The sequence below is a fragment of the Chelonoidis abingdonii genome, chromosome 17, assembly GCF_003597395.2.
Source record: "Chelonoidis abingdonii isolate Lonesome George chromosome 17, CheloAbing_2.0, whole genome shotgun sequence".
NCBI classification, from domain to species: domain Eukaryota; kingdom Metazoa; phylum Chordata; order Testudines; family Testudinidae; genus Chelonoidis; species Chelonoidis abingdonii.
The window spans coordinates 6,116,384-6,141,860 of record NC_133785.1 but is presented as its reverse complement, the minus strand read 5'-3'; the positions used below and the strand labels follow the sequence as shown (position 1 = coordinate 6,141,860).

The 25,477-nt window shown below is 40.8% G+C and overlaps 1 protein-coding gene across 1 annotated transcript in view; it reads left to right on the top strand.

Annotated features, from left to right (window-relative positions):
- WNT7A (Wnt family member 7A) overlaps window positions 1–25,477 on the top strand; it is a 52,507-nt gene that overhangs the window by 15,176 nt on the left and 11,854 nt on the right. The window contains exon 3 of the mRNA XM_032788417.2: window positions 4,501–4,772. Within this exon, the coding sequence (XP_032644308.1) occupies window positions 4,501–4,772 (272 nt within the window). The remainder of the gene's footprint in view (window positions 1–4,500; window positions 4,773–25,477) is intronic.

Sequence of the window (25,477 nt, the reverse complement as noted above, 5' to 3'; positions counted from 1 at the left end):
GGAAATTTCCACTACATGCATCTGACGAAGTGGGTATTCACCCATGAAAGCTCATGCTCCAAAACGTCTGTTAGTCTATAAGGTGCCACAGGATTCTTTGCTGCTTTTACAGATCCAGACTAACACGTCTACCCCTCTGATACTCAAAACTCACAGTGGGTTGTTCCCCACGTTGTCCTTACATAGTGCTGTAGTGACATTTCAAGGTGAAGACTAACTGCAAGTGGGTGTAGTTAATGCATTTTAAGACATTTGTGCCCAGCCTCATCCCTTCCCCTCCAAAATAGATTAGTCCTGCTGTGATATATACCTGCACGTAAGGATGAGTTTGAGGCAGAAGCTGGGCAGAAATTGAACACACTGTAACAGTGCTTTTGATGTGTTAATGTGCACCTGTTTTCTGGCCAAATGCAGAGTATGCCAACACCTGGCTCCAAAAAACTTTAAAAAACAATCTTTATTAGGTAAAAGAAAAAAAGAGAACTGTCTCACCCTTCTTAGTTAATATCTCTCTCTCCCTTTTTTTTTCTTTTAAAAAGCATAATATATGCAGTGTTCTGAGCAAAACACACATTAAGAGCAGGTTAAATCTTGCACTTCTTAACTTACTTGCTTGAATACAAAGGTAAAAGTCCAGTTGCACCTTTTGAGTATTTAAAACACAATCATGAAACTGGCACAAAAGCAATAAAATTAGATAAACACAAAATGACATATACTAATGCTATACTGTCTCACCACACCATTTATCTTCCTAAGGACAGAACAAGTGTAACTGCTTCAGAATATGAGTCATCTAGGCAAAACACAGCAGCCTGAAATAGATGAAACAAGTGTGTGATACATTATGAATACTGTATGAGGTCTCTGAGTCTTCCCATGTGGTGAATTCCTTTGGATACCTGCCTTCTTTACAGTACAATCTCCTATCCTTCAGCACTGAAGAGCTGACAACTGTTTTTCAACAAAAAAGGAGATTTTTTAAAAAAATTCACATTACTTCTGACTTACAGTGATTTAAGTAGGATTAGAGTCAGGCCCATGTCTTTTTCTTATGTGAAGAAAAGCAATTCCTGAAAACAACCTTTGGTAGATGGGAAATGGTGCATCTAAAGCAAAAATAAAAACAGATGTAAATGTAGACCTAAAGCATCCCCTCCCTTCCACAGAATAATCTAATGAAAAATCATTTTGCTTAGTATCTCTGCAATGCTCACCCCACAAAGTTGCCAAGTCATCCCTTAAAGGATTTTAGGGCCCATTTTCTATAGTGATGCCCCATAAACTGTAGGAAATCCTAGAGATTTCAGTGCATCCAACTTTGACAGCCTCCTTGATGGCAGCACAACCTCCTTAGTAGCCTCCTCAGTAAACTAGCTAGGATGTCCCAGTTTACCATAACTGTCTGAAGAGCAGGGCTGTCCTTACCCACACACAGAATATGCAGCTGTGTAGGGCTCCAGAAAATCCAAATGGCCCCAAATTTCCTGGTGCCCTACGCAGTTGCATGCTGCTCCAGTTGCCAGCCCAATCCCCCAGCTGTCTGAACTGGCCAGAAAAGCTGCCCCCACTCCCGCCCCATACCCACTCCACCCCTTCCCCATAGCCTCCACCCCTGCTTTGCCCCCACTCTGCCTCTCTTCACTCCTGGTCCGCCCCATTCCCACCCCACTCCACCTCTTCCCCACAGCCCTACACCTTCTGTGCCCCAGCCCTGCCCGAACTCCACCCCTTTCCCTGAGCTATGTCCTGGGGGACTGCAGCAGGGGTCAGATGTGCCCTGCATTCACTGGGCAGCAGGAAGAGGAGCAACTCAGCCCCAGCTCGCTCTGCTCCGCTGGTGAATGTTGGGGTGTTCGTTCTCTCAAGCCCCCCAAGTCTGGGAGCCAGGGGAGCAGAGCAGAGCGGGCTGGGGCTGGGTCACTCCACTTCCTGCCATCCTGTGAGTGCAGGGTCGAGCCTGCCCTACAGTGACCAGGAGGCAGGAAGTGGAGCGACCCAGCCTCAACTCGCTCCACTCTGCCAGCTCATGCTGAGGGGCGGTTTCCCCTCTACCTTCAAGCCTGCTCCTGCCCTCCACAGACCTTGGGCACAGTTGTCCCCCCCCATGGGGGGGCTGCATAGGGTACCACAATGTCTAGGGATGGCCCTGCTGAAGAGCACGGCTTTTATAAAGACAAATCATACTTCAATGATCTATTAGAATTCTTTGAGGGGGTCAAAGAAATGAGGACAAGGATGCTCCAATGGATATAGTATACTTGGACTTTAAGAAAACCTTTGACAAAGTCCCTCACCAAAGGCTCTTAAGCAAATGAAATGTAAATATTCAGGTTCGGGCTGGATCCCTGACTCTGAGATCCCGTGTGGGGAGAGGGTCTCCAAACTTTGTCTCCATTCTTAGCCAGAATGTCTACACTATTTTTAGCCCTGCAGCCTGTGCCTTGGCATCAATTTACCTGCGCTCTGACACTCGGTGCTGCGGGTTTTTTATTGCAAGGTAGATGTACCCTCAGTGTTTTGGGGTTGTAGACTAGGATCTTGAACTGTAGGCTACTGGAGACTTCTCCTTCTCCTTTAAATTTTCATGACAAACCACTAGTCTTAACAATAATAGATCAACATAGTCTGCAAGGGCATATATATCCCATCACTTCAACATTGATATAAATTGTTTCTTTTACGAAGGACAGATCAAGAAATCTTTTAAGAAAGTCTTTGATTGCTAGTTCATTTGTAAACATAGCACACAGTACCATCAGCAGAAAGACTGTTCATGTTGATAATTGGCAAAGAAGGTTCCTTATTAATAGATTTTGTTGATTTTTTTTCTCTCCAGTATGCTTCCTTGTCATGAGGTAAGAAAGTAGATATTTTTCATTAAAGAATGAACCACTTAGAGACAAACATAAAAATATAGATCACATGTGAAAAGAGATGCAGCTGAGAATGAAGTGCCTGTAATATTTCCTTCCTTAATTGATGTTTCTCATGAAGTCTGATGAATAACAGAAATTTGCTTGTTCCATGAATCATAAGCTATCACCAGTGGTTGTTTGAGGTATGACAGGGCTCAGTTGGCAGATGTTTAACAAGGGGATTACATCTTCCCATCCATCCTCTCTTTATAAAAGGCCTGATTCTAATTCTATTGACACAAATAAGAATTTTGTCACCAACTTCAGTGGGTGTGGGAGAAGGGGCAGGTTCATAGATCCAAATCTTGCAGTCCTTACTCAGTCATTTGGGACTTTTGTCTGAGTGAAGACTTTAGGATAAGGAACATAAATTATTTCTCATATCATACTTGTGTCCTAACATTAAGTTTCATGTATTTTTCTATGCAACACCAACTTTGTCCAAAAAACCCCCCAAAACAAAAACAATTTGTTCAAAAATGTGCAAAAATGATACTTTTAGTGACAATGGCCATTTATGCATATCTGTCAAAAAGCAACCAACTCTTTCAAACCCTACACATTTTAGAGAGGTCCTTTGCCATTCAGAGTATTTTGAGCATAGCTAGTTCTGAGAATATTACAAGGTACTTGAGATTCATTCCCTGGATATCATAACAGATCTGGAACACATAGGTGTTTTTAAAAACTAATTTACTGAAAAGCAGATTACAAATTTTAGGTAGAGAAAATACAACAAAATTCACATGAAAAATCCACCAACAGACATATACTCACCAATTAGTCCGTACACTTGACTTAGTTGCATTTCAATGTGATCACCAGCCTTTCTACCATCTCATAATCAAAAGTCTGACTAATTGAAAATGTCAGTATTTTATTTTTGATATAATTACAGCTGGACAGGAAATGACTTTCCTGTCTCAAGAATTTTTGAAATTTAAATTATTATTCCAATCCTGAATCAGACCAAAAGGTTGAAGTCTTGAAAACATCCACAAACTGACAATCTGAAAAAGCTATCAGATTGGGTCAGTTGACATTTTTTGTTTTGATAATTTTGCAATGTTTTGTTCTGGTTTTTGACCTTTTAACTCTTTTTTACATAATTCAATGAACTAAAAATTCTAAATGAAAAGTAATTTCAAACCAAAATTTGAAACTTTTCCTTTAAAATAGGAAATTTTGATAATTCTGAAAAAAAATCTTTTTTTTTTCAAATTAGGAGTTTTATCAATTTCCCACAAACAGTTCTGGTGAACTGACATTTTTCACCAAAACACATTTAGTTGGAAATTTCCCAACTAGCTCTAATGATAACCCAGGAAAATATTTATATGGTTATCTGGATAATACCTAAACTTAAACATACTGCAGCCTGGAGCTCTATTTTTTCAGAGAGTGCCTGAACATCAACAAAACTCAAAACTTTGAATGGTGGAGTACTGCTTATGTCTGCATGTTTACAACACTTCTAATTATAACCATATGGCATTTGCACTGCACTGACTTGCACATATTTTTCTAAATAATCCTATCACAAATGTTGCCCCATATATTTACAGGACTGTTTTAATTTCAGGTAGCAGAGAAGCAGCATTTACATATGCCATCATTGCCGCTGGAGTAGCACATGCGATCACTGCTGCCTGTACCCAGGGAAACCTAAGTGACTGTGGTTGTGATAAAGAAAAACAGGGACAGTACCATAAAGACGAAGGATGGAAATGGGGAGGCTGTTCTGCTGACATCAGATATGGAATAGGATTCGCCAAAGTGTTTGTGGATGCAAGGGAGATTAAACAGAACGCAAGGACTCTCATGAACTTGCACAACAACGAGGCGGGGCGTAAGGTAGGTATCTCTCTGCTCTCCACCATCATATGACAATTCCTTGTCTAGAATCAGAGGCCTGATTACAACACGTACAGCACAATGTTCAGAATTAAATGTGCTTTAAGGCTAATGCCATTTTACAGTAGTCGAATAGGCACTTTTGTAAGCTACACAAACTTGTTGGACGATCCATCTGTCAAATATTTGTCTAAATGTTACTCTTTCCAGTCATAAAACAGAAAATGCAAACAAACAGTTTAGCTGGGAAGTCAAATGGTGCTTAAGGTAGAAAGCTTGCCTGCTACTGTGTGGCTGAATCTGCTTCTCTTCAGGTTCAGACATGAACTTCTGATCATTCATTTGAAAAGGGATCACTTTCAACCTAACTGTCTAAACCTTGCTCTTTGTGTGGGGACTATAGCTAAAGGGGGAAAAAAAAAACTTGAGTGAAGTGGAACTAAGAGACCACAAACTGACTCATTTTAATACAACATAATATATACACACATAAGGCAGGGTTATCATTTTAAATGGAGAGCTCCCCCACCATTCCTTAGAACTAGGCAGCTTAAAGCACATTCATGCAGAAACAGTGTTTGAACTCTTGTCTTCCTGGCAGCTTGAAACATGTACATTTTATGTGGAATCTACACAACAATTCTGGGAATCTTGACATCTCTTGGTTTTGCTTCCTTTGCAATATACAGTACTGCAGTGTATTCAGATTTCCTATTGTTGTGTGGCAAAGACGGAGGCCCTGGCACTCCTGTCCAGCAAAGTTGAGCTCAGCACAGGACTGGTGAAGAGGGTCACCAGTGTGCTCCTTAGATTCTCATGAGCTGGTTTGGTCCCCAGGGTGTATGAGAGCAGCCTCGGAGCACTCTAACTTGTGCTAGCTAGAAATTGCCCAGTGTGGGTCTTTACACTAGCTAGTGGCACAAACGGGCCAGGATCTCTGGCCCATAGGACACTAAATTACTATGCGCGGGTGTGGCCCTGCTCTGAAAAGCAACTATGTAAAAACACCTTCTTATTGAACAGATCTGCTCCCTGTGGTTTAGACTCCTTTCTGATGACTTCAGTGGTCAGTGATTTTTTTACTGCTTTTTTACTACCGTTAAGTATTACAGAGCAAGAGAGCTAAGGACAGTGAGCTGGATTCTGTTCCTTCAGGTGCATCATCAATAGAATGGTTCCCCAAATAATAGTCTCAGTGACACCTGTGCAGCCCCATGGCCTTTGCTTGGTTTGCACAGTGTAACTGAATGGAACTCAGCAAACAGTTCTGTTATTGATCCACAGTTACTTTCCAGAGTAGAAGGGCTCTTCAACATAGTAATTCACTGTCCTACAGCCCCATCCTGGCCCCTGCTCCAGCCCCTTGAGTTAAAATAATTCCCCATGCTTTCTTAGCTCTTTATTTCACTTTCTCCACTGTTGGCACTTCAATGGAATTTTTCAGCCAGCCCGTAAGTGGTGGCTTTGTCTTGGTGTGATTTAGCACGGATTTGAGTAGCTTGAAGAGGAAAGTAGATTGAAGACACTAATATTTCTGTTGCAGTAACAATAATTAGGGCTCTGAGAGATCACAAGACCACAGCATTTGGGCCTTGAGAAAGAACGACTGTTTCTGTCACAAGCAACAGCATAGCCTTTCTCAGACTTATTCCCGTTGAAAGCTAGAGAGGTTATGTTAACATTTTCTTTTTTCAGTGTTCCAGATGCCTGGGTCTGGCACTCCAGTGCAGAGATGATCTCTCAGAACACGAAGTTGTTACCACAACAGAAATATTAATGTTTTCTGAACTTAGAGAGTAACTATTCAAAGAGCTTGATTTTAACAATCCCTGCACTAGGCTCTGAGACTCAGCATCTTGGCTGCTAGGTTCCTTACAGCAGATGAGTTAGCATAGCCAGTTTATATTTCACCAGATTTTTTAACATGTACGGTTACATTTACTCTGCTACATCAGTGTAACTCCACTGAAGTCAATAATAACAGAGGAAATTGGACCATTATATGTGGATTTCCACCTTTTTTGTTGTATCTTGCAAGAGCTGGTTCATTGGAGAGGCTCTTTTACACATAACTGGTGCGGCTCTGGGCTGGCAGAAAAAAAAAGCTTAAAATGGCTTACTGAAATCTGGCTGACTGTTAGCTTGTTGGCACTGGAGATTGTTTTAGGAAAGCATCACTAATGCACAGCTGAAGGATGGGGCAAAGCATCCCAAACATTGCATATTATAGTTACAGGGTCCAGGTTTTCAGAATTATACAGACAAAAATGTATTAAGTATCAGAGGGGTAGCCATGTTAGTCTGGATCTGTAAAAAGCGATAAAGAGTCCTGTGGCACCTTATAGACTAACAGAAGTATTGGAGCATAAGCTTTCGTGGGTGAATACATGCATCTGATGAAGTGGGTATTCACCCACAAAAGCTTATGCTCCAATACTTCTGTTAGTCTATAAGGTTCCACAGGACTCTTTGTTGCTTTTTAAAAATGTATTAGATATCTGGGTCCTGCGATGTGATTTTGGGTCCCACTATAGCTGTATGTATGTTGCTGTGGCAGGGTACAGGGGTTGTAGAAGTCCTGGAGCCAGCCAAGGCAGAAGCACAGTGTAACATGGCAGTCATGCCATTACCTCTTGTCTCGCTAGGCTGTGAGCTTTGTGTTGTGCCTCAGATGTACAACACACAATGTTCTTCCTGCCTTTGCCACCAATGTGCACACAATCACAATGACTGTATGTCTAATTTGTGTGCACAAATTTGTGTGCACAAATTTGTGTGTCCTAAAAAAATGGAACCTGGGAAGTTTCACTGTGTTTGTGTTACTATCTGGAAGAGCTGTGGTGTGTGCTATGTTTGGCAAACTGCCATGTCTCCAGCAGGCTCAGAATCTAACCTGATATGGAGATACTTATATACCTGTTACTGAAACCCTCAGAGTGCCGAACTACTGATCTTATTTGAAATCTTTAATGATCCAGTGGGGTGGAGACCAACACAAGCTTGGGAGGGTGTTATTGTATGTCCACAAACCAGTAGAGAATGAAGAGCTAATGACTCTGTTTAGTATAGAAATCAGGCTTTGCTCCCATATACCTGTGAGGGATCACAATGTTTTCATCACCTGTTCCATTCTACAGCAAGCACTAATTGAAGGCTTGCAACAAAGTGGGAGAGATTGCTGATTTTAAATGCTGAACTTGGACACAGAAAAGATTGGCATCTTGTGTGTCAACAGGCAGCACTCAAGAAATATCTGAGATCCATATATTTTTAGGGCTCTTTTTCCAAGAGATTCCAAATACTAGGAATAACCCGGTCTACTCTAGGAGACTTACCTACTGCTGACAATAGTTGTCAGCAATTGATTCTCCGGAACAGCCTATAGACAACAGGTTAATTGCTAGTGCAGACAGGATAAGAGAGTTATCAGCTGGGTTTCAGCAAGCGTGATTGAGACTGATTAGTAAGAAGAGTCACGAGAGAAGAACTTTAGTAAGTATAGGTAGGTACTTCATGTGTTGTTGTTGAATTTTACCATGCATTTTTTAGTTTTTTCTGATTTTAATTTCTCAGCTTCCTCTCCTGAGAGTGTCTCACTAGTGTAATAGCTAATGAACTCTGATGCGCATAAAGCAGTAACATTCAGACCCAGGATAATATAATGAGTGCCCCCACGTAGAATTAATCTGTATAATGTGTTCCTAGTCTCTAATCCCATCTATGCTAGGAAATAGACCCAGTACTGACCATGGCTGTCAGCAACTGGTCTCATGTATCTACAGTATGTACAAAGGTTTATCTGCCTGAGTGAAGGGATAAACAGTTTTCATTTGTATTTCTGCGTTTCCTTCTGACCTGTGCAAGCAGAAGTTCTCCTAATTTCTTCAACAGTTGCTCCTGTAGTGCAGTGCTGGAATTCCCAGACACTGTTTTTAGGCCACATCTACATTGCAGCTGGAGGTGTAATTCCCAGCTTGGGTGGACATACACATGCTAGCTTTGCTAGAGCTAGCACGAAACATAGCAGCATAGCTGCATTGGTACAGGTTAGCCACCTGAGTAAAATCCCCTCCAGGCCCTCCTAATTAAGTAATTGCAAGCTAGCCCATAGCACCACCCAGGATACACTGCTATTTTTAGTGCACTAGCTCAATCCAAATTAGTGCATGAATATCTACCCAAACTGGAAATTACAAATTACAATCCTGGAAGGGATTTTTGCATGCACCCTGAAAAATGTCCCAGTCAATGTTAGAAGCCAGAGTTCATTTGTCTGGCATGTCTTGTCTCTGCTAAGATGGTTCCTGTAGCTCTGTCCCATATCTGAGACACATCATATCAGGTGAATTAGTATGTCCTGAAATACTGATTTACCACAGTGAGAAGCAAGCAGCATAGGGAGAATTGTAGGAGAAATCATAACAGCTGCATCAGAAAATGGAGATAAAGCTCCTATTCATCTGTAGGCATGATTCTACTACTGATCTGCACTTAGAATTTCCACTAACTGCATAGGAATCCCATACATGGAACAACTGTGGGATTGAATCCTCAGTTAGCAAATTAGACTTCCCACATACAGAGGTACTTAAATGATAGCAGGTAACTCCCACTGCTGAGAGGTAGTTATGGCCCAGGGGGGAAAAATACATTTATACCAGTATAGCTGCTAAAATAGCAAAGTAGTTATGAAAGGGCCTAGAAATTTTGGTGATTTGACTGAAAGATTTTCATTCTGAGTCAGAGGCAAGGACATTATCAAATTGCTCTCTCCCTCTCTTTCTGACATTGCAGTTCAGTGAATGACATCTTGCATCAGAGTTACATCATATTAAATATAACGCCACATTATGAGTCATTGTTATAAATCATGACACGGGCTACATTAGAAGGCTTTTGCAATCCAAGGGCACATCAAAGTGGATTTTTATTTGATGTTTCTCTTTGCAGACACACATACGTGTGCTAACTCAGTAATTCTATCATGCATTGCAGGGCCGGCTCAGGCTTTTTTGCCACCCCAAGCAGCGAAGGGGGAAAAAAAAAAGCCGCGAGCAGCGGCACTTCGGCGGCAGCTCAACCTTGCTGCTTCATTCCTCGGTGGCAATTGGGCAGCGGGTCCTTTGCTCTGAGGGGGACTGCGGGACCCGCCGCCGAATTGCTGCCAAAGACCCGGACGTGCTGCCCCTGCCCTGTTCCATTGGCCACCCCAAGCACCTGCTTCATTTGCTGGTGCCTGGAACCGGCCCTGATGCATTGGCAGTGCGCCAATTCTTTTTGGGCTCTTGAAATTAAATATGCATTGTAGAAGAGGTTCAAAGTGAACATAACAGAGGGTTACTGTAACTATCAAGCAAGACTATGAGAAATTATAAGGGGTGCATCCCAAATTGATCAAGTAACTGAGAATTAATCTACTGTAATATTGACTGTCCTATTTTTTGGGGAAGAGGAAGTTGAGATGAAACAGTGGTGCTTAGAAATTAAGGACTAAAGGATTCCCACAAAACTATTGTGTGATGCCTAACATGATATTCTAGTCCCCTTTCCTGTCCTTGTCTCTTTTATTGCCTAGCAAAGGGTTTAACTTCAGAAATAGGTTTTGATTCCTCAGACATGCTGCCTTGTAACTTTCCCCACCCTCTTCTGGTGCTAGTATCAGTGCTGGCATCATCAGACCCCCATAGTGAGGTCAAGGAAGTTAACTGCCAATCTCCAGTTGACAGCAGTTCTCAATTCAGTCTGAACATATTTTAATTCAGTCCATGTATGTTGACGAACATGGTAACATGAACATGAAATAATAGTGTAAGTTCTTGGGCTCTGCCAGCTTGTGTAACACTGGCAGATGCCAGTCATCAGAAGGACTGAATCTAGGACCTCTGAAGCTCAGTGTATGAGCCTCTGATGTACAAGCTAAAAGCCACGTGGCTCTTAGCCATGCTGTAGCGGACTCATCAATCTCTAGATTGTCTGGGGGCCCCTAGAATGGAACAGAGCAGCACCATACCAAGTAGGAATGGGTGACACTTGCCTGGGTAGATCCCAGGGGCAATCAAGCCTGTGGCAATCCCTTGAACAGACTGCCAGTCACCTTCATTTGTGTTGCAGCTTTATGTATTTACAATGTCTCTTAAAGAGAGTGTAGTAATTGTATTATCCTTTAGCAGGGTGAAAAGCCCTCCCTGAGCTAGCCACTGTGGGGGCAGAGATGGAGCTAAGGCCCTGCCTGCCCTCCCCACCTCATCAGAGATGGCTGTGTCACAAGAGTGCTGGCAGGGAGCAGTCACAGTGCCATGACAGCACGAGAAGTGAGCAAACAGCAGGGCCGCCCTGGGGGGGGGGTTAAGTGGGGCAATTTGCCCCAGACCCCACAGGGGCCCCCATGAGAATATAGTATTCTATAGTATTGCAACTTTTTTTATGGAAGGGGCCCCCTGAAATTGCTTTGCCCCAGGCCCCCTGAATCCTCTGGGTGGTCTTGGCAAGGGGAGAATGGCCCTTGTATTGGAAAAAGAGCCTGCCGCAATCTGGCCCTTAGAGAGCTTTGAACAAAGACCAACTGACTAATGTACAATAACCAAATGTATGTACTTTTGTATTCAAATATCCCAACAGTCACACTCGCAGGAGTGTCTTAAATGGGTTATACATCAGGATAAATGCTCTACTGTGTCTGGAGCTGCAGAAAATTACCTTAGACTCCAGAAAGTCTAGGACAGTGGTCCCCAATCTTTTCCAGGTGGCAGGTACTGGACAACAAGCCACCGAGGACCATCGCCAGTGGACAGGCATCCGCTGAAATGGTGCCGAGAAACGGCAACATCAAGAGGCATAGCCGCCGTAATGCCGCCAAAGTAGTGTCATCAAGAGGCGTTGCCACCAAAAATCAGCGGCATTTTGGTGGTGGCGCCTCTTGGCAATGCTGCTTTTCGGTGGCATTTTGGTGGCCACGTCTCTTGATGATGTCGCTTTTTCGATGATGCTTGTCCACTGCCAGTAAGCAGGCGCACATAGATGCCCTAGTGCGCGCCATTGTGCCCGCGGGCACTGCGCTGGGGACCACTGGGCTAGGAGACCAACTTATAGTGGAATAATTAAAAAATGGGTGAGGCTGCTCTGTTATTATAATATCACTTGATTACTGATACCAAAAGTATTGGCAGCCCAGCCATACATTTCATGAAGTTCAGAACTTCCTAACGCCCTTTAAAAAGTTACACTAGTTATTTTCTAACTTTACTTAAAAAACCTACTGATCTTTGCTTTTAGAAATGTCCAGTGTTTAACTTTTTGCATGCCCTTTAAACGTCAAGCTAACAATCCACTTTCCGCATTATAGTTAGGCAGTAAATATTAATGGAATAATCACAATTGTTAATTATTCCTGAGTGAAAATAGTTTAAAGTTGTAAATAGTCTCTCAGGAGTTTATTCTCCACCTTCTGTTCAGTTGCTCATATCACTGGGTGTTAGGAACATTTGGAGAGGCAAATATATCCAGAAGAACTGGCTGTGGCACCATATCATTTCAAAAGGGGATGCAACGTAAAAACACCAATGTGTCTGGCTTCTGAGTGTGGAAAACCACTTAGTCACAGAAATCCCAAAAGTGCCTGTATGTTGTACTGAACTGGTCCAAACTTTTTTTTTTCCAGTTTGCTTCTACAATGAATGGTAAATTATTACTTATTACTTAAATCTGTCATGTAAAACTGTCCCACTGAAGACAATGGCCAAATTCCCATGGATTACAAAGAAGTAGATTGGCCTTAAGCCTCAGAGTCTGACATTGTATTGTACTATAAAATAAAGGATCAGAGTTTGGGTCCTAGCCCCTGAGGAACAGAGGCTGGGAGCCTTGTGGAGACAGACAGACAGACTACTTCACTGGTTTAACTTCATTGCCTTCAGTGGATTTGCTTCTAACTTACAATGGTGTGAGATCAGGATAAAACCTAGTATGTATTCATTCCTTTATGAAGAGGGAATGCTTTTCACATTGGCAATTTTTTCCCTTCCAGGTGGTAGCTGGAGAGATGTTGACAGGCTCCACTAGCAGCTGTATTTAGTTCTTCTGGCCAGAGGAGGTTATTGCAATACTGGAGTCCAAAAATGTGGGGCAGAGTGAGTGAGGATATAGAAGGGGCAGGGATGCAGATAGCTGAAGAAATAAAGGGAATTTCAAAGGAAACTCACCAAAAACACAAATGAAAATATCTTACAGGATAAACTGTCGAAAGTAGTGTGCTGTGTTTCAACCAAAGCTGTGATCTCAATATATGGAAGCTCTACTGCGAAAACTGCATATATCATTTTGAAAATACTCTAGGCACCCAAATATCTTTACACATTGGCTTGCTCACTGATTTAACAGTGTGACAAGTCAGCTTGGTTCAAGCGGGGGGAAGAACAAACAAAAATCACTGGGGACTTACAGGGCTCATCCAAATGTCCTAGACAAATGCCTTGTTGCAGCCAAAGACCCATAAACAAAGGCAACAAGGCTGCTCCCAGCAAGCTGCTTCCAACTTACCAACTGGTGTGGTTCCTATGTCCAGCCAAATGCGGAGGAAGAGCACAAGCCAGCCCAATTTAGAGTCCTTTTCTGACAGAGCGGTTTGTTTTAGTGAGGCCTGGACATATCCCACCTCTGCAATCCCTGCACTGTTGTAGACATTCTGCTCAGGGAGAGTGTTTACTTGCTCCTTGACAACCACTGCATGGGGCCTGTACAAACCATCACTACAATGATGCCCTGATTTCATAGTTCCAGGCAATCTACTGGACACAGCAAATCATTTCTGGCAAGCCCATGTACAACTCCTTTGACATGCAGTTTGTAAAGTAGAATTTTCAAGAAGGCCCAGCACTGAATGCACTGCTCCCAGTGAGGTCAATGGTGAAACTTCCATTCATTTAAAGTAAGATAAATGCGGATCACTTTGGAATCTCCACCCTCTATTTTCCTCTCTTAACGCCCCTCCGCCCCCTGGGTGAATGTTTGCACTACACCTGACAGGCCTATGCATGGTAATTTCCTAGGTGTGAAAAAAATATAGGTCCTGGGCTCTCTCATAGTATTTTGTTTGCATTTGAAGGGATCAAAGATCTATTTTATGGCTTTTCTACTGCTTTTAGATAATAGTCTTAAAACAAGACTAAACTTGACAGACAAGCTCTGCATCTTCTCAACAGCCCAGAGTAAAGATAAAGGGAACATTAATGTTATTCTAAATTATGAGAAGGAATCAGACTGCACAAGAGCTGTAATCCACAAGAATGAATTTTCATTCCACTTGTCCTCCACTTTCAACTCATCAGAAGTTGTGATACATGGTCCTACTTGTATTTTGGCTTTCAACTCCCTCTTATATCTTATGTGGTTGAAAATTGAATTCCTGATTTACACTGAAGATTAGGGAATGATAAATGCTATCACTTACCTGCAGTCGCAATTTTAGAGGATTCTGGCATTATGAGCAAAACAGGCATTTCATGTGGGTGATTACTAGTGCTGACAAAGATAGGTAAGAAAGGGCCAAGTCTTGTTAATAAATAATAAAAATCCTCTCAAGTTCCACATTTAGTATCATGAATTTTTCATAACAGAAACAATCAGAGGGTCACTATAATGATTAATTTGCTTAAATAATACAAAGTCACTGGCTGTGTTGCAAACTTTTCAAGGAAGATGGGAGATGTTTCCAAAGGTAATTCACATTTGCTCTTTGGATAGTTGGCAGCATAATTCATTTAGTGACCACTGAGATACAGGACTGTCACAGGGTCTACTCACCACAGTGGCACCTCCTGCTGGCCATCCTGTGGATTAGCTCTGCCAGTTGGTGCGCCCTGTTCAGGGGGTGCCTCTCCTGTTGTCCTCTCACCTTGCAGACCTGCCTCACTCCAGGAACTGCAGCATCCTCTTTATGATTCTCCCTTCTGAGGTTACCTACAGTCCTTCTGTAGCAATGGTTCCCAAACTTTAACAACCTGTGAACTCCTTTCACTAAAATGTCAAGTCTCATGAACCCCCTCCTAAAAATGAATATTTCCAGAGATTTTCTCGCTTGCCTGAGTAGAAATTATAAAAGCAGTGATCTTGAAAATATAAAATTTGTTTTTATGACATGCTTATTACACATTATGTATTAAATGTCCTTGGCCTCTGTTTGCCAGAAGCTGGGGAATAAACGAAAGTGGATGGATCACTTCATCGTTACCTGTTCTGTTCATTCCCTCTGGGGCACCTGGCACTGGCCACTGTTGGAAGACAGGATACTGGAATAGATGGCCCCTTGGTCTGACCCAGTAGGGACATTCTTATGTTCTTACTTATCATTACAGTATTTTTATTACATTATGAAAATGGCAACACTCTTCCGAGATCTCACTTTAGTAGCTTGTATCACTTTGAATAAGCCTGTTATAAGACAAGGCTCCTATGTTTCATCAAGGAGTATCAGATGTGAAACAACATGGAGATATTTAAGAAGCCAACTCAAAGAGTTCCTCCTACACAAGCATTCAGGTCTTGAGCAGTCCAGACAAACGACGCACGTTACAACAAAGCTTAAACTTGTTCGTCATAATAATTTAAAAAAACAATACTGGCTGCCTATTTAATTTTAAAAACAGCAAAAAAATCCACTTCCCTTTCTTATAAGGAGTCTTGAAGTTTAAATCTCTTCAGTGTGATAGATATACTTGATTTGATCCTCTTAACTCTTGGACGTCCAGGGGCTCCAGGCTGCTGGCCCTGTGCTGTCCAGGGTCCCTAGGGACAGCTCTGTCTGCCATTAGGGAATTTTTTCCCCTAGAACTCCCTGTAACATTTTGTGAACCCCCAGGGGTTCTCAAACCCCAGTTTGGGAACCACTGCTCTATAGAAATAGACTCAGGCAGTCTTCTCCTGTGCTGCCCTGATGACGCCACTTGCCCAATGGCCAGTAGGAGAACCTGGGCCTGCCCTGTACTCTGCGTTCCAATCCAAGGACCCTCAGCTCAGCTGCTCTGGGCTCTATCCTTTCAGCCCTCACTGCGTCTTCTCTGGACTGCTTCCTAATCTGTCTTGTTCCCTCCTTCTCTGAGAGTACCAGCTCTAAACCAACTTCTTCCTCCCTCTTCCAAGGGAGTGACTGCCCTTTTCCCCAGCCACCCTGTCAGTTTTTAGCTCCTGGGGTTTATAGGCTCCATTTATTTCTGTACAGCTGAGCCTGCTCACCATCAGTTCCCTGCTCCCTGGCTCTCTCTCCAGGTGCAGCCTGTGGAGTTAAGTGGTCTATGTGGCCACTTTAACTCCTTCTAATCCTGTGTGGGGTGGACACCCCATCATAAGTACCGAAGGAGAAATGAGTGATTATTTTAGACATTATATAGTCCACTGTTCTATAGGTCTGATCCAGTTCCCACTGAAGTCTATGGAAAGATGCCCTATGACTTCAATGTGCTTTTGATTAGACCCTCTAAGAGTTGTCAGTGTCTCACTAATATTCCAAAACCAAAACATTTTGTTTTACACTTGTTTAGAGAAAACAGTGTACTTACTTATCACATCGCTTACAAAACCTAAATACTAAAAGCAAAGAAATGGAATGTTTAGAGCATCGTAAATCTTATCTTATTCACATACTAAAAACCACAAACATATTATTGTGATCAAGATAAAGAAATGCATATTACATTACATCACATCGCAACAACCTTAACTCTGTCCTGTGGATGGTAGAGGCTTCTTCTGTATAATTTCTGTTATCTTGATCCAGGTTATGTTGAAATATGTTTTTCTTTGTACTTGTGTTTGGAATTTCCCTGTGTAGGTGGGTGTGTGAGTCAGTGACTTTGTTTGTGTTTTTGAAATTGTTCATTTGCCTATATAATGGAAAAAGAACATCATAGGCCAACATTTTCAAAATTGGCACCTAAAGTTAGGCCTCTGAAAGAGCTGGTAAGATTTTCAGAGTTAGGTGCTTCATGTGACTCGACATCCATTAAATTTCATTGGGAGTTATAGGTATCTAGCACCTCTGAAATTCAAGTATCTTATTTAGGTGTCTAAATATAGATTTGTGCATCTATCTTAGGCACGGTAATATGGATTTTTGGCCATTAAAAATTAAGTCAATGGAATAGAAGAGTCTCCAGATTTTAAAGGATTTATTGGTGCTTGTCAAGTATTTAATGTTTTAGCAAGTTATTGACAAGCTAATAACTGTTTGGCTAGGTCCTTCTGGAATGTCGTTTTCCACATACCTAAAGAGATGGGTGTTTACACCACACATAACCTACAACACAAATTAGACAAAGGATCCTGTGCAGTCTTGCCTCATGCAGTGCATTCCTGAGAAGATATATTCAGTCACTGTGCACCTACATGAGTTAGATATGTTTAATGCTCCTTCCATCATGGAGTGTCAGCAGGAATGGAAACTGGGGCCTTCAGCACAAGCCTCTACAACTTGAGCCAAAGAACTGTTGGTGTACCTGACTCTTACCCTATATGTGGGCCAGATACTGTGTTCTGTGTGTGCGACACAATACCCAAAGCTAAGGTATTACATATGCATGCCTATTACTCCAAACATTGGTAAACAGTGCAAGAAAGTTCTAACAAGTTCAATAACTGACAAGACAAATACTCATACTCTCAAAGAGCCTTGCAAAGGTGGGTAAGCATTATAAACCCACTTTTACAGCTGGCCTAAATAAAGATGTTTGAAGCAATGCATGTGAGAGGTACTTGACTTCAATGGAGTTGCACCAGTTTAAACCAGCAGACAGTTTAGCCCAATGAATGGAAGTTTCTCTAAGTAGCCTGTAGTGACAAGGAGGGTGAGGCAATATCTTTTATTGGTTGGTGAGAATGATGAGCTTTCAAGCTTATACAGATGATCTGAAGAAAGACTTACCTACCCTATCTCTCTAATATCCTGGGATCAGCACAATGGAGACCACAACCCTGCTCTCTGCAAAGCCATGAACTCTGAGAATGCTTACTGCAACCCATACATAGAAAGGACTTGACACTAGCCTAGGCCATTCAGATGGGCTAGAGAGGTTTGATTTAATGAAAAGGAGTGCCCAGAAATCTGGAAGCAAGCAGTTTAAAACCCATTCAGTGAAAAACAGCATATCATCTTGGGAAAACAATGGCAAAAGTTTCTTAGATGTCTACCATGGAAACATGAGAGAGCGACATGCTCTTTAAAGGGCTAACCTGAAGAGTATGTGCTGTGTAAGAGCTTGTGAAGCAGCACAGTCTTTGCACAGCCAAGAAAAGATAAGACCCGTATTGCCAGACATAGAGCTGAAGGTGAAATGCCCATTATATTTCCGAGCATTCTACTAATCAGCACAGAGTAACAGGTACAAGTACTGTTAAATGACTGTGTAGCTAATATTTCCTGGCACTCTACTAATGAGTACAGAGTAATAGGTACATGTGCTTTTACATGACTATATAGCTAAACTGGGAATTAATGCCAGAACTATCATTTGTGTTTTCAATAATGGTGTACTGAAAACTTGTGCACAAAAGATTTGAGGTTTTAGGAAAATGATCTGAGTAGAAACATATTCTGGACTTCATTTTAACAACATATTCAGATTTATCATCATTGGGTCATAAATGGTTAAAAGCACTTAACACCTAAACTGATCCAAGGTATATAAAATACCTAATATTCTAGAAAGGTTAGATGAAAATTATATTGAAGTGCTTTCTCCTGTAATGGCTTTAGTAAAATGCTAAGTCACATGTGGCTGCACAGGAGATGCCAGATTTATAAAGACCAGAGCAGTGCCATATGCCAAAAGCAGAGACAGTTGCAAAATCTTTAGGAGACCTGGTTAGCCAAGGTGTCCTGACATTTTTGGAACCTGCAAAGCACACAGTAGAGCAAACTCCTTTAGAATTTGGTCCCTTGTGGGCATACAGAAAGAAGATGGCAGTGTCCGCATTTTCAGAAACTATGAAGTAGATGTGGATCCATTTCCAGTGCTAAAAACAGAGCATCTTTTTCCACTGCTAGAAGGTGGCAGTATTAATGAAATTAGATCTCCCTTAAGCATACTAGTAGGTGAAGCACAATCAAGAGCCTTTAAATATCTGATCATCAATATTCTTATGCAGCTATTTCCATATGGCTTTTCCCTGGAGTGGCTAGCACATTGGCTATATTATGGCAAATAAATGATCCAGCATGAAAGTATTTAAGTTAAGTGATCAACCATTTGGATGGCATACTAATGAAGGTGACAATATGGAAATTTATTTGAGAAGTTTGGAATGCATATTAAAAGAACCCAAAAGGTTTGGATTACAGGGTTGTTTTTTTGTTTGTTTGTTTGGTTTTTTTAAAGGAGAAACATGCCTTTTTTCTAGTCAGGAGACTTAAGATAAATGATGCAAGTAGAAGAATTAAAACCTCTTCCAGAAAAAAAAGTGGAACAGTTTCCAAAATACCCGGTAACTATGTCTATGCATGCCACAGTAGTCGGATCCCTAGTTAATTAGGTGACACTTTATATTAAGGTTCCTTTTGTAGATGGTTTATACAGGGCTAATAAATGATTAATAGATGTTGTAAGCATATTACAGGCATGAGTGATATGTTTTATAGATAGGTATAAGCACACCACTACAAGATGTAATAGGTAGTTATAAGCCATGATTGCAAGCAATCTATTGTCCTGGTAAACTCTAATTGATTAACCCTTTATTAAAAGATTATTTATTAACCCCTTATAAGTGATTTCTAAATGGAACCTTAATATAAAGAGGGGCCGTTCATTTTATTTGGGAACTTTGCTATCTAACACATCTACAGTAGTAAATAGAGAGACGATTGTTAATAAAGAATAGTAACTGGGTTCAGACTGAAGAAGGTAATAGGACATTTGAGCACACCAAGAATTTATTAATATGTACCAAAGTGTCAGTACATTTGAATCCCAGATTAAAACTTTTAGCATATGGTATCCTACCTGTAGGTATAGATGCCATCATACCACATAAAATGCCTGTTGGGACCAAGACAAATTAATTAAAGATTCTGTAAGCAAAACCAAAACATTAAACAAACCTTTGTTTAGAAAAAGAATCTCTGGGTATTATTCTTGGAATCAGGAAATTCCAGGTACTTCTGCATGGGAGGAAATTTTCATTGACAGCAGGCCAGAAGCTCCTTGTTAAAATTCTTGGCCTGAAGAGGAGTATGCTAATCTTTGTAACCTAGCAGCTGCTGAGATAGGCTCTGATGGTAGGATCTTATCTCTGATAAGTGTAATCTGTCTGAAAAAATGGAAGTGCTGATGTATTATCCCAGTTGCAATTAGAGGTGGCAAGTCCTTTAAAGCCAAGTCCAATTTTTAGATTTTTTAAACTTTTTTGGAAGAAGTTCCTATTTCTGCAAGAAGAATGCAGCAGTGACAAAGAGCCAGTTCTTAAATTAAATTAATTAAAACTGCATATTTCAGAGGGCGATGTGAATGTTTTGTATGGTGAGCGTACACAGTATGGAAAGATGAACTACCAATAGAGTGACTCTGTATTACTGGGTTTCTGTGCTATGACAATGAAATCCTTGCAGTCACATTGCTGGAAGAATTGCATGAAGGCCACACTAGAATAGTAAAAAAAACTAAAGCTGTCACTGGAATTATTTTTTTAAAAGCCAAATTTGTATCAAGATATCGAGTTGGTGAGTATACAATGTGACGTGTCACAACAGGCCCATAATGTGTCTGTTCCTAGATCCTGATATCTTTGGAAATATGCTTTGAACCCATGACATAGAATTCATGTCAACTTTTAAAGGTCAGTAAACCAGCAAGACTTAAGCCTGACTGGGTATTCTTTCCTAAAGAATACTTTTGGAGACTGCAGGGGAGGAGACAGGAGAAAATGGAGTAAAGGTGTCATTTAAAAAGTAATTGGTTCAGGGACATACCTTCTGACTGTAAAAGTAATGTTAAGAGTTAAATACATCAGTAATTTACTGTGATGTATAAAATGTTATTAGACTCTGAAGCTTAAAAACACTATCTCTGTGAATGAAATGTGAAGAAATACTCTGCCTTTTCCGGATTCAGAGGATTTATTTCCCTTTATGGGCAAAGCAGAGGCTTGACACTCTGTCGGTTTTGCCTTTATCAAGACACTGTTAGAGACAGTGCTTCCTGAGAGATCTGGATAGAAGTAGTGTGAAATCACCTGAAAAGTCTGAATTATAATAAGAAAAAATACACCAACTGCATTTTTTGGATATATATGCTTTTCACTGTTTTATTTATCCAGTAACCAGAGGGTTAATTTTCTCAATGCATGCATGTACTTACATGAGCCTGTATGAGTTATATTGGTTAGACAGGTTTCAGTGGTAGCCGTGTTAGTCAGTATCAGCAAAAAAAATGAGGAGTCCTTGTGGTACTTTAGAGACTAACACATTTATTTGGGCATAAGCTTTCATGGGCTAGAATCCACTTCATCAGATATATGAAGTGAAAAATATAGGAGCAGGTATAAATCACAGAATATCAGGGTTGGAAGGGATCTCAGGAGACCATCTAGTCTAACCCCCTGCTCAAAGCAGGGCAAATTTCCAGGTAAGTTTTTATTTATTAACCCCAGTTCCCTAAATGGTCCCCTCAGGGGCTGAATTCACAACCCTAGGTTTAGCAGGCCAATGCGCAAACCACTGAGCTATCCCACCCTTCTAAGTTTAACAGGCATTTGAATTGGGAGTGTCTCCACTGATGCAAATTTCCAGGACAGCAAGGCGATATTTTCCTACATACATGAAAGGATGGGGGTTGCTTTCCTAAGCCAGTCTAACAAAATAAATCAATTAGCAGCAGGATACCAAGGGAGGAAAAGTAACTTTTGAAGTGGTAAGAGAGTGGCCCATTACAGACAGTTGAAAAGAAGGTGTAAGTAACAGTAGGGAGAAATTAGAATTGGGGAAATTAAGTTTAGGTTTTGCAATGACCCAACCACTCCCAGTCTTTATTCAGTCCTAATCTGATGGTATCCAGTTTGCAAATTAATTCCAGTTCTGCAGCTTCATTTTGGAGTCTGTTTTTGAAGTTTTTTTGTTGAAGAGTTGCCACTTTGAGGTCTGTTACTGAGTGACCAAGGAAGTTGAAGTGTTCTCCTACTGGTTTTTGAATGTTATAATTCCTGATATCAGATTTGTGTCCATTTATTCTTTTGCGTAGAGACTGTCCGGTTTGGCCAATGTACATGGCAGAGGGGCATTGCTGTCACATGATGGCATATATCACATTGGTAGCTGTACAGGTGAACAAGCCCCGGATAGTGTGGCTGATGTGATTAGGTCCTATGGTGGTGTCCCTTGAATAGATATGTGGACAGAGCTGGCACCCGGTTTTGTAGTAGTGTTTGGTTCCTGGGTTGGTGTGTGGTTGCTGGTGAGTATTTGCTTCAGGTTGGGGGGCTGTCTGTAAGCGAGGACTGGCCCGTCTCTCAAGTTTGGTGAGAGTGAGGGATTGTCCTTCAGGATAGGTTGTAGATCCTGGATACCATCAGATTAGGCCTGAATAAAGACTGGGAGTGGTTGGGTCATTACAAAACCTAAATTTAATTTCCCCAATTCTAATTTATTCCTACTGTTACTCAAACCTTCTTGTCAACTGTCTAAAATAGCACAAAAGAAATGTTTTCTGATGAGCTGTCTGGAAACTGGTGAGACTGTTGTTTTGGTTTCTATCACTCTTTGGAAGCTTTTTTCTTGATAACTTAAGCATTTGTTAAAGAGATCTAGTTGAGTCACTCATGATTCTTCGATGTAGAACACCAGTGTCTCTTAACTCAAAGTACTTGACTCCCAGTGGAGAAAGTTGCAAGGAAGATGGAGTTCAGTGGAAATGAGTCAACAATCTAACACATCACTTTGCAGACATTCGCTGCGACAAGAATGGATTCAAGTTGTATCATTTCTTGCTTCCATTACAGTCTTTGCCACAATAATGAGGAATGAATCATTCCCTGCAACAAAGATTGCAGTGACAAATGTCAGTGACAAGTGTCAATGACACAGGAGTATTCCATTCCTAGGGCAGTAAGGTTGTAATTAAACCTGAATAAGACAGAACTTCCATTCATTCTATTCTCAGACTCATCACTGTAAATTAGTTTATATTACAGCACATTTTATCCAGAAGTACCCTCAAAGCACTTCATAAATAACATACAGAAACATGTACTACACACTCAGCAACTTTGAGTGACAAAGCACAACTATCCTGCCTTATAATGGTAACTTCACATACTACTAATAGAAGAAGCAAGTCTGAAAGCAAAATGTAGGCTAAAGATTCTTCTTTTGGGGACCACTGGATTTTTGCCTGCACATGGACTGCAGTACTGAGCTCCTAGGTCAAAGTGTGCACTGAAAAAGTGTCTTTGCTATTCTAACATCTTGCAGAGTACAACACCAGTCAGCTATTTTATAGATGATCTATCTGTGAACATGCAGCAAGGAAGATAGATCAAATAGTAATAAGTTGTTATGGTGATGTCAGGTCTAATTCCAGAAAATCACTACCGTTGTCTTCCTTGCAAGTTAATGAAAGTTGCCTCTAGGTTAGGGGAGTTCACCTAATCTGCTATTTTCTTTTCTACAGCCTTTACATCCATCATCTTTTCCTTCATTTTTGGCATGAACATGCCATCCATTATCTCTTTGGAGATGAAGGTAATGCACAGTAGGGGACAATCCTATATCAATAGGGAGGTGGACTAGATAATATAATATTCACCCCACACCCCAAACACCTCTAATTTCATGACAGCAGCTCTTTCTCCAATCAGTTTCAATGTTACTTCATGAAGAAGCCAATACTTTAGGGCAACAGGGCCGTTTAACCTCATATTGCAATCTATCATCTCCACAAAGCATCAGAACTTTGCTTGGATGAGAGCAAGCGACAATCCGACATAAAACTTTCCTAGTGTCATTGTCCCATTTCACCCAGGACATCATACTTCTGGTTGTTTTATAATACATGTAACTATGTGTTGAATCGTTCTATGGTTTGGTTACCTTCCAGAGATTACTGTTGACTACACTTTTAGCCCATGGCAGAACAGGTAGTTTCCTCCTAATGCAGCACAGAAATCAGATGAAATAAATAATCAGATAGTTGCTTTTCCCTATTAAAATTAATAAAAAGCTGGAAAATTTAGATTTTTTTTTCAAAAGCTGTTTTTCCAAGTACCTTTTTAGTTCTCTATTTTTATATTTCCTATGTGATTACACTTATTTGGCACTGCACTGATCTAACCTAATCTAGATAATGGGTCTTCCTATGGTTATTTTTTTTAAAAACAAATGGTTGCAGTTTAGCAACAACAGTGATAGTTATGTTTTCAAACACAATTCCATTTTCTCTGTAAAAATATTTGGATTAGCATTTGCAGTCTATAGATTCTGACATTTAAATGAAACTGGTGCCAGCCTTCGGGGGTAGCTGGTCTTTGATATTCACCAAGAACAACAGTAACCACTGGTTTGATATAAACAAAATTCAAATTTTCCTTTCTAAAACTACTTGTAAGTGCAGAGATGTTTTATTTGCAACTTTATTTTAAAAGCTTGATTGCCAATAAAGTAATGGGGATAAGTAATTTGCAATGCATTTCCTAATACAGGAACTCATGTAGTCATACTGGTAGAAAGCCTTGAATGCATAATCATGAAATACTTTTGTTACGAGTCCAGTGCCAACTGATAGAAGAAAGGGTGATTTAAAATGTTTGCCTTTACATTGCAAGCTTAGTCACTGAGTATGTTTGAAATCCAACCTTGAGCCAGGTGACTAAAATCATTCATTTCAGAGGTCCTAAACAAGCTGAATTTGTTAGTTTCAATCTACATTTTGGTGGATAATGGGCGGCAGCTGAGGTCTCTTCATATGATATCTAAAAGGAAGCTATCCAGGAGACCACCGTGTTATCAAACATGATAGAACTGGGAGAAAGAAGGCAAGTGGAAGTAAGAATCTTAATATACGGTTCTACTCTGAAAAGGGACTCATATATGGAGCATTCTATGTTTATTGTGCCTCGGATTCTATATCAGATTTGCTCAGTTATCAACTACAGGAGTTGCTGAGATAGAAGTAACTGTGGGCATAATATGGCAGGGCGCATCTTGGTGAAGGCACCTGAGAATTTAGGAATATAGTTTGACCTTGGAGTCCAAAATTATGTTTGCAGCGTTGTCAGAGGAAAAAAAATCAAGGATTAAGCAAGGTTGATACAGAATCTTTGAGATATATACACGGAATCCTATTTTTATAATCACTTTTCAGAACTGAGCAGGGCTGGAAGGAATCATACCTTGGGGGGATGGGTTATCCTCCAACTGGCTAATGCAGGTTTTTTTCCTGGTGCTAACTGTGGTCACTGACAGGACATTGGACTAGATAGATCCCTGATCTGATCATGTATGACAGTTTCTATGATTTGAAGGAGAGGGTCACGTCTTGTGGATTAAGTCAGGGAGGGCATTCCATGCACGTATTTAAGAAGAATGGGAGAATCTGTATTACTTATTGTCCATATTCTTCAAAAGTGGTATTTTTCTGCAGAGTTCTATTCTCTTTTCAAAATTATTCTTTAAAACAATAACTCACATTAATGGGTCCTGTAAAGTGAATTTTCTTCCTCTGTTTGTTTCT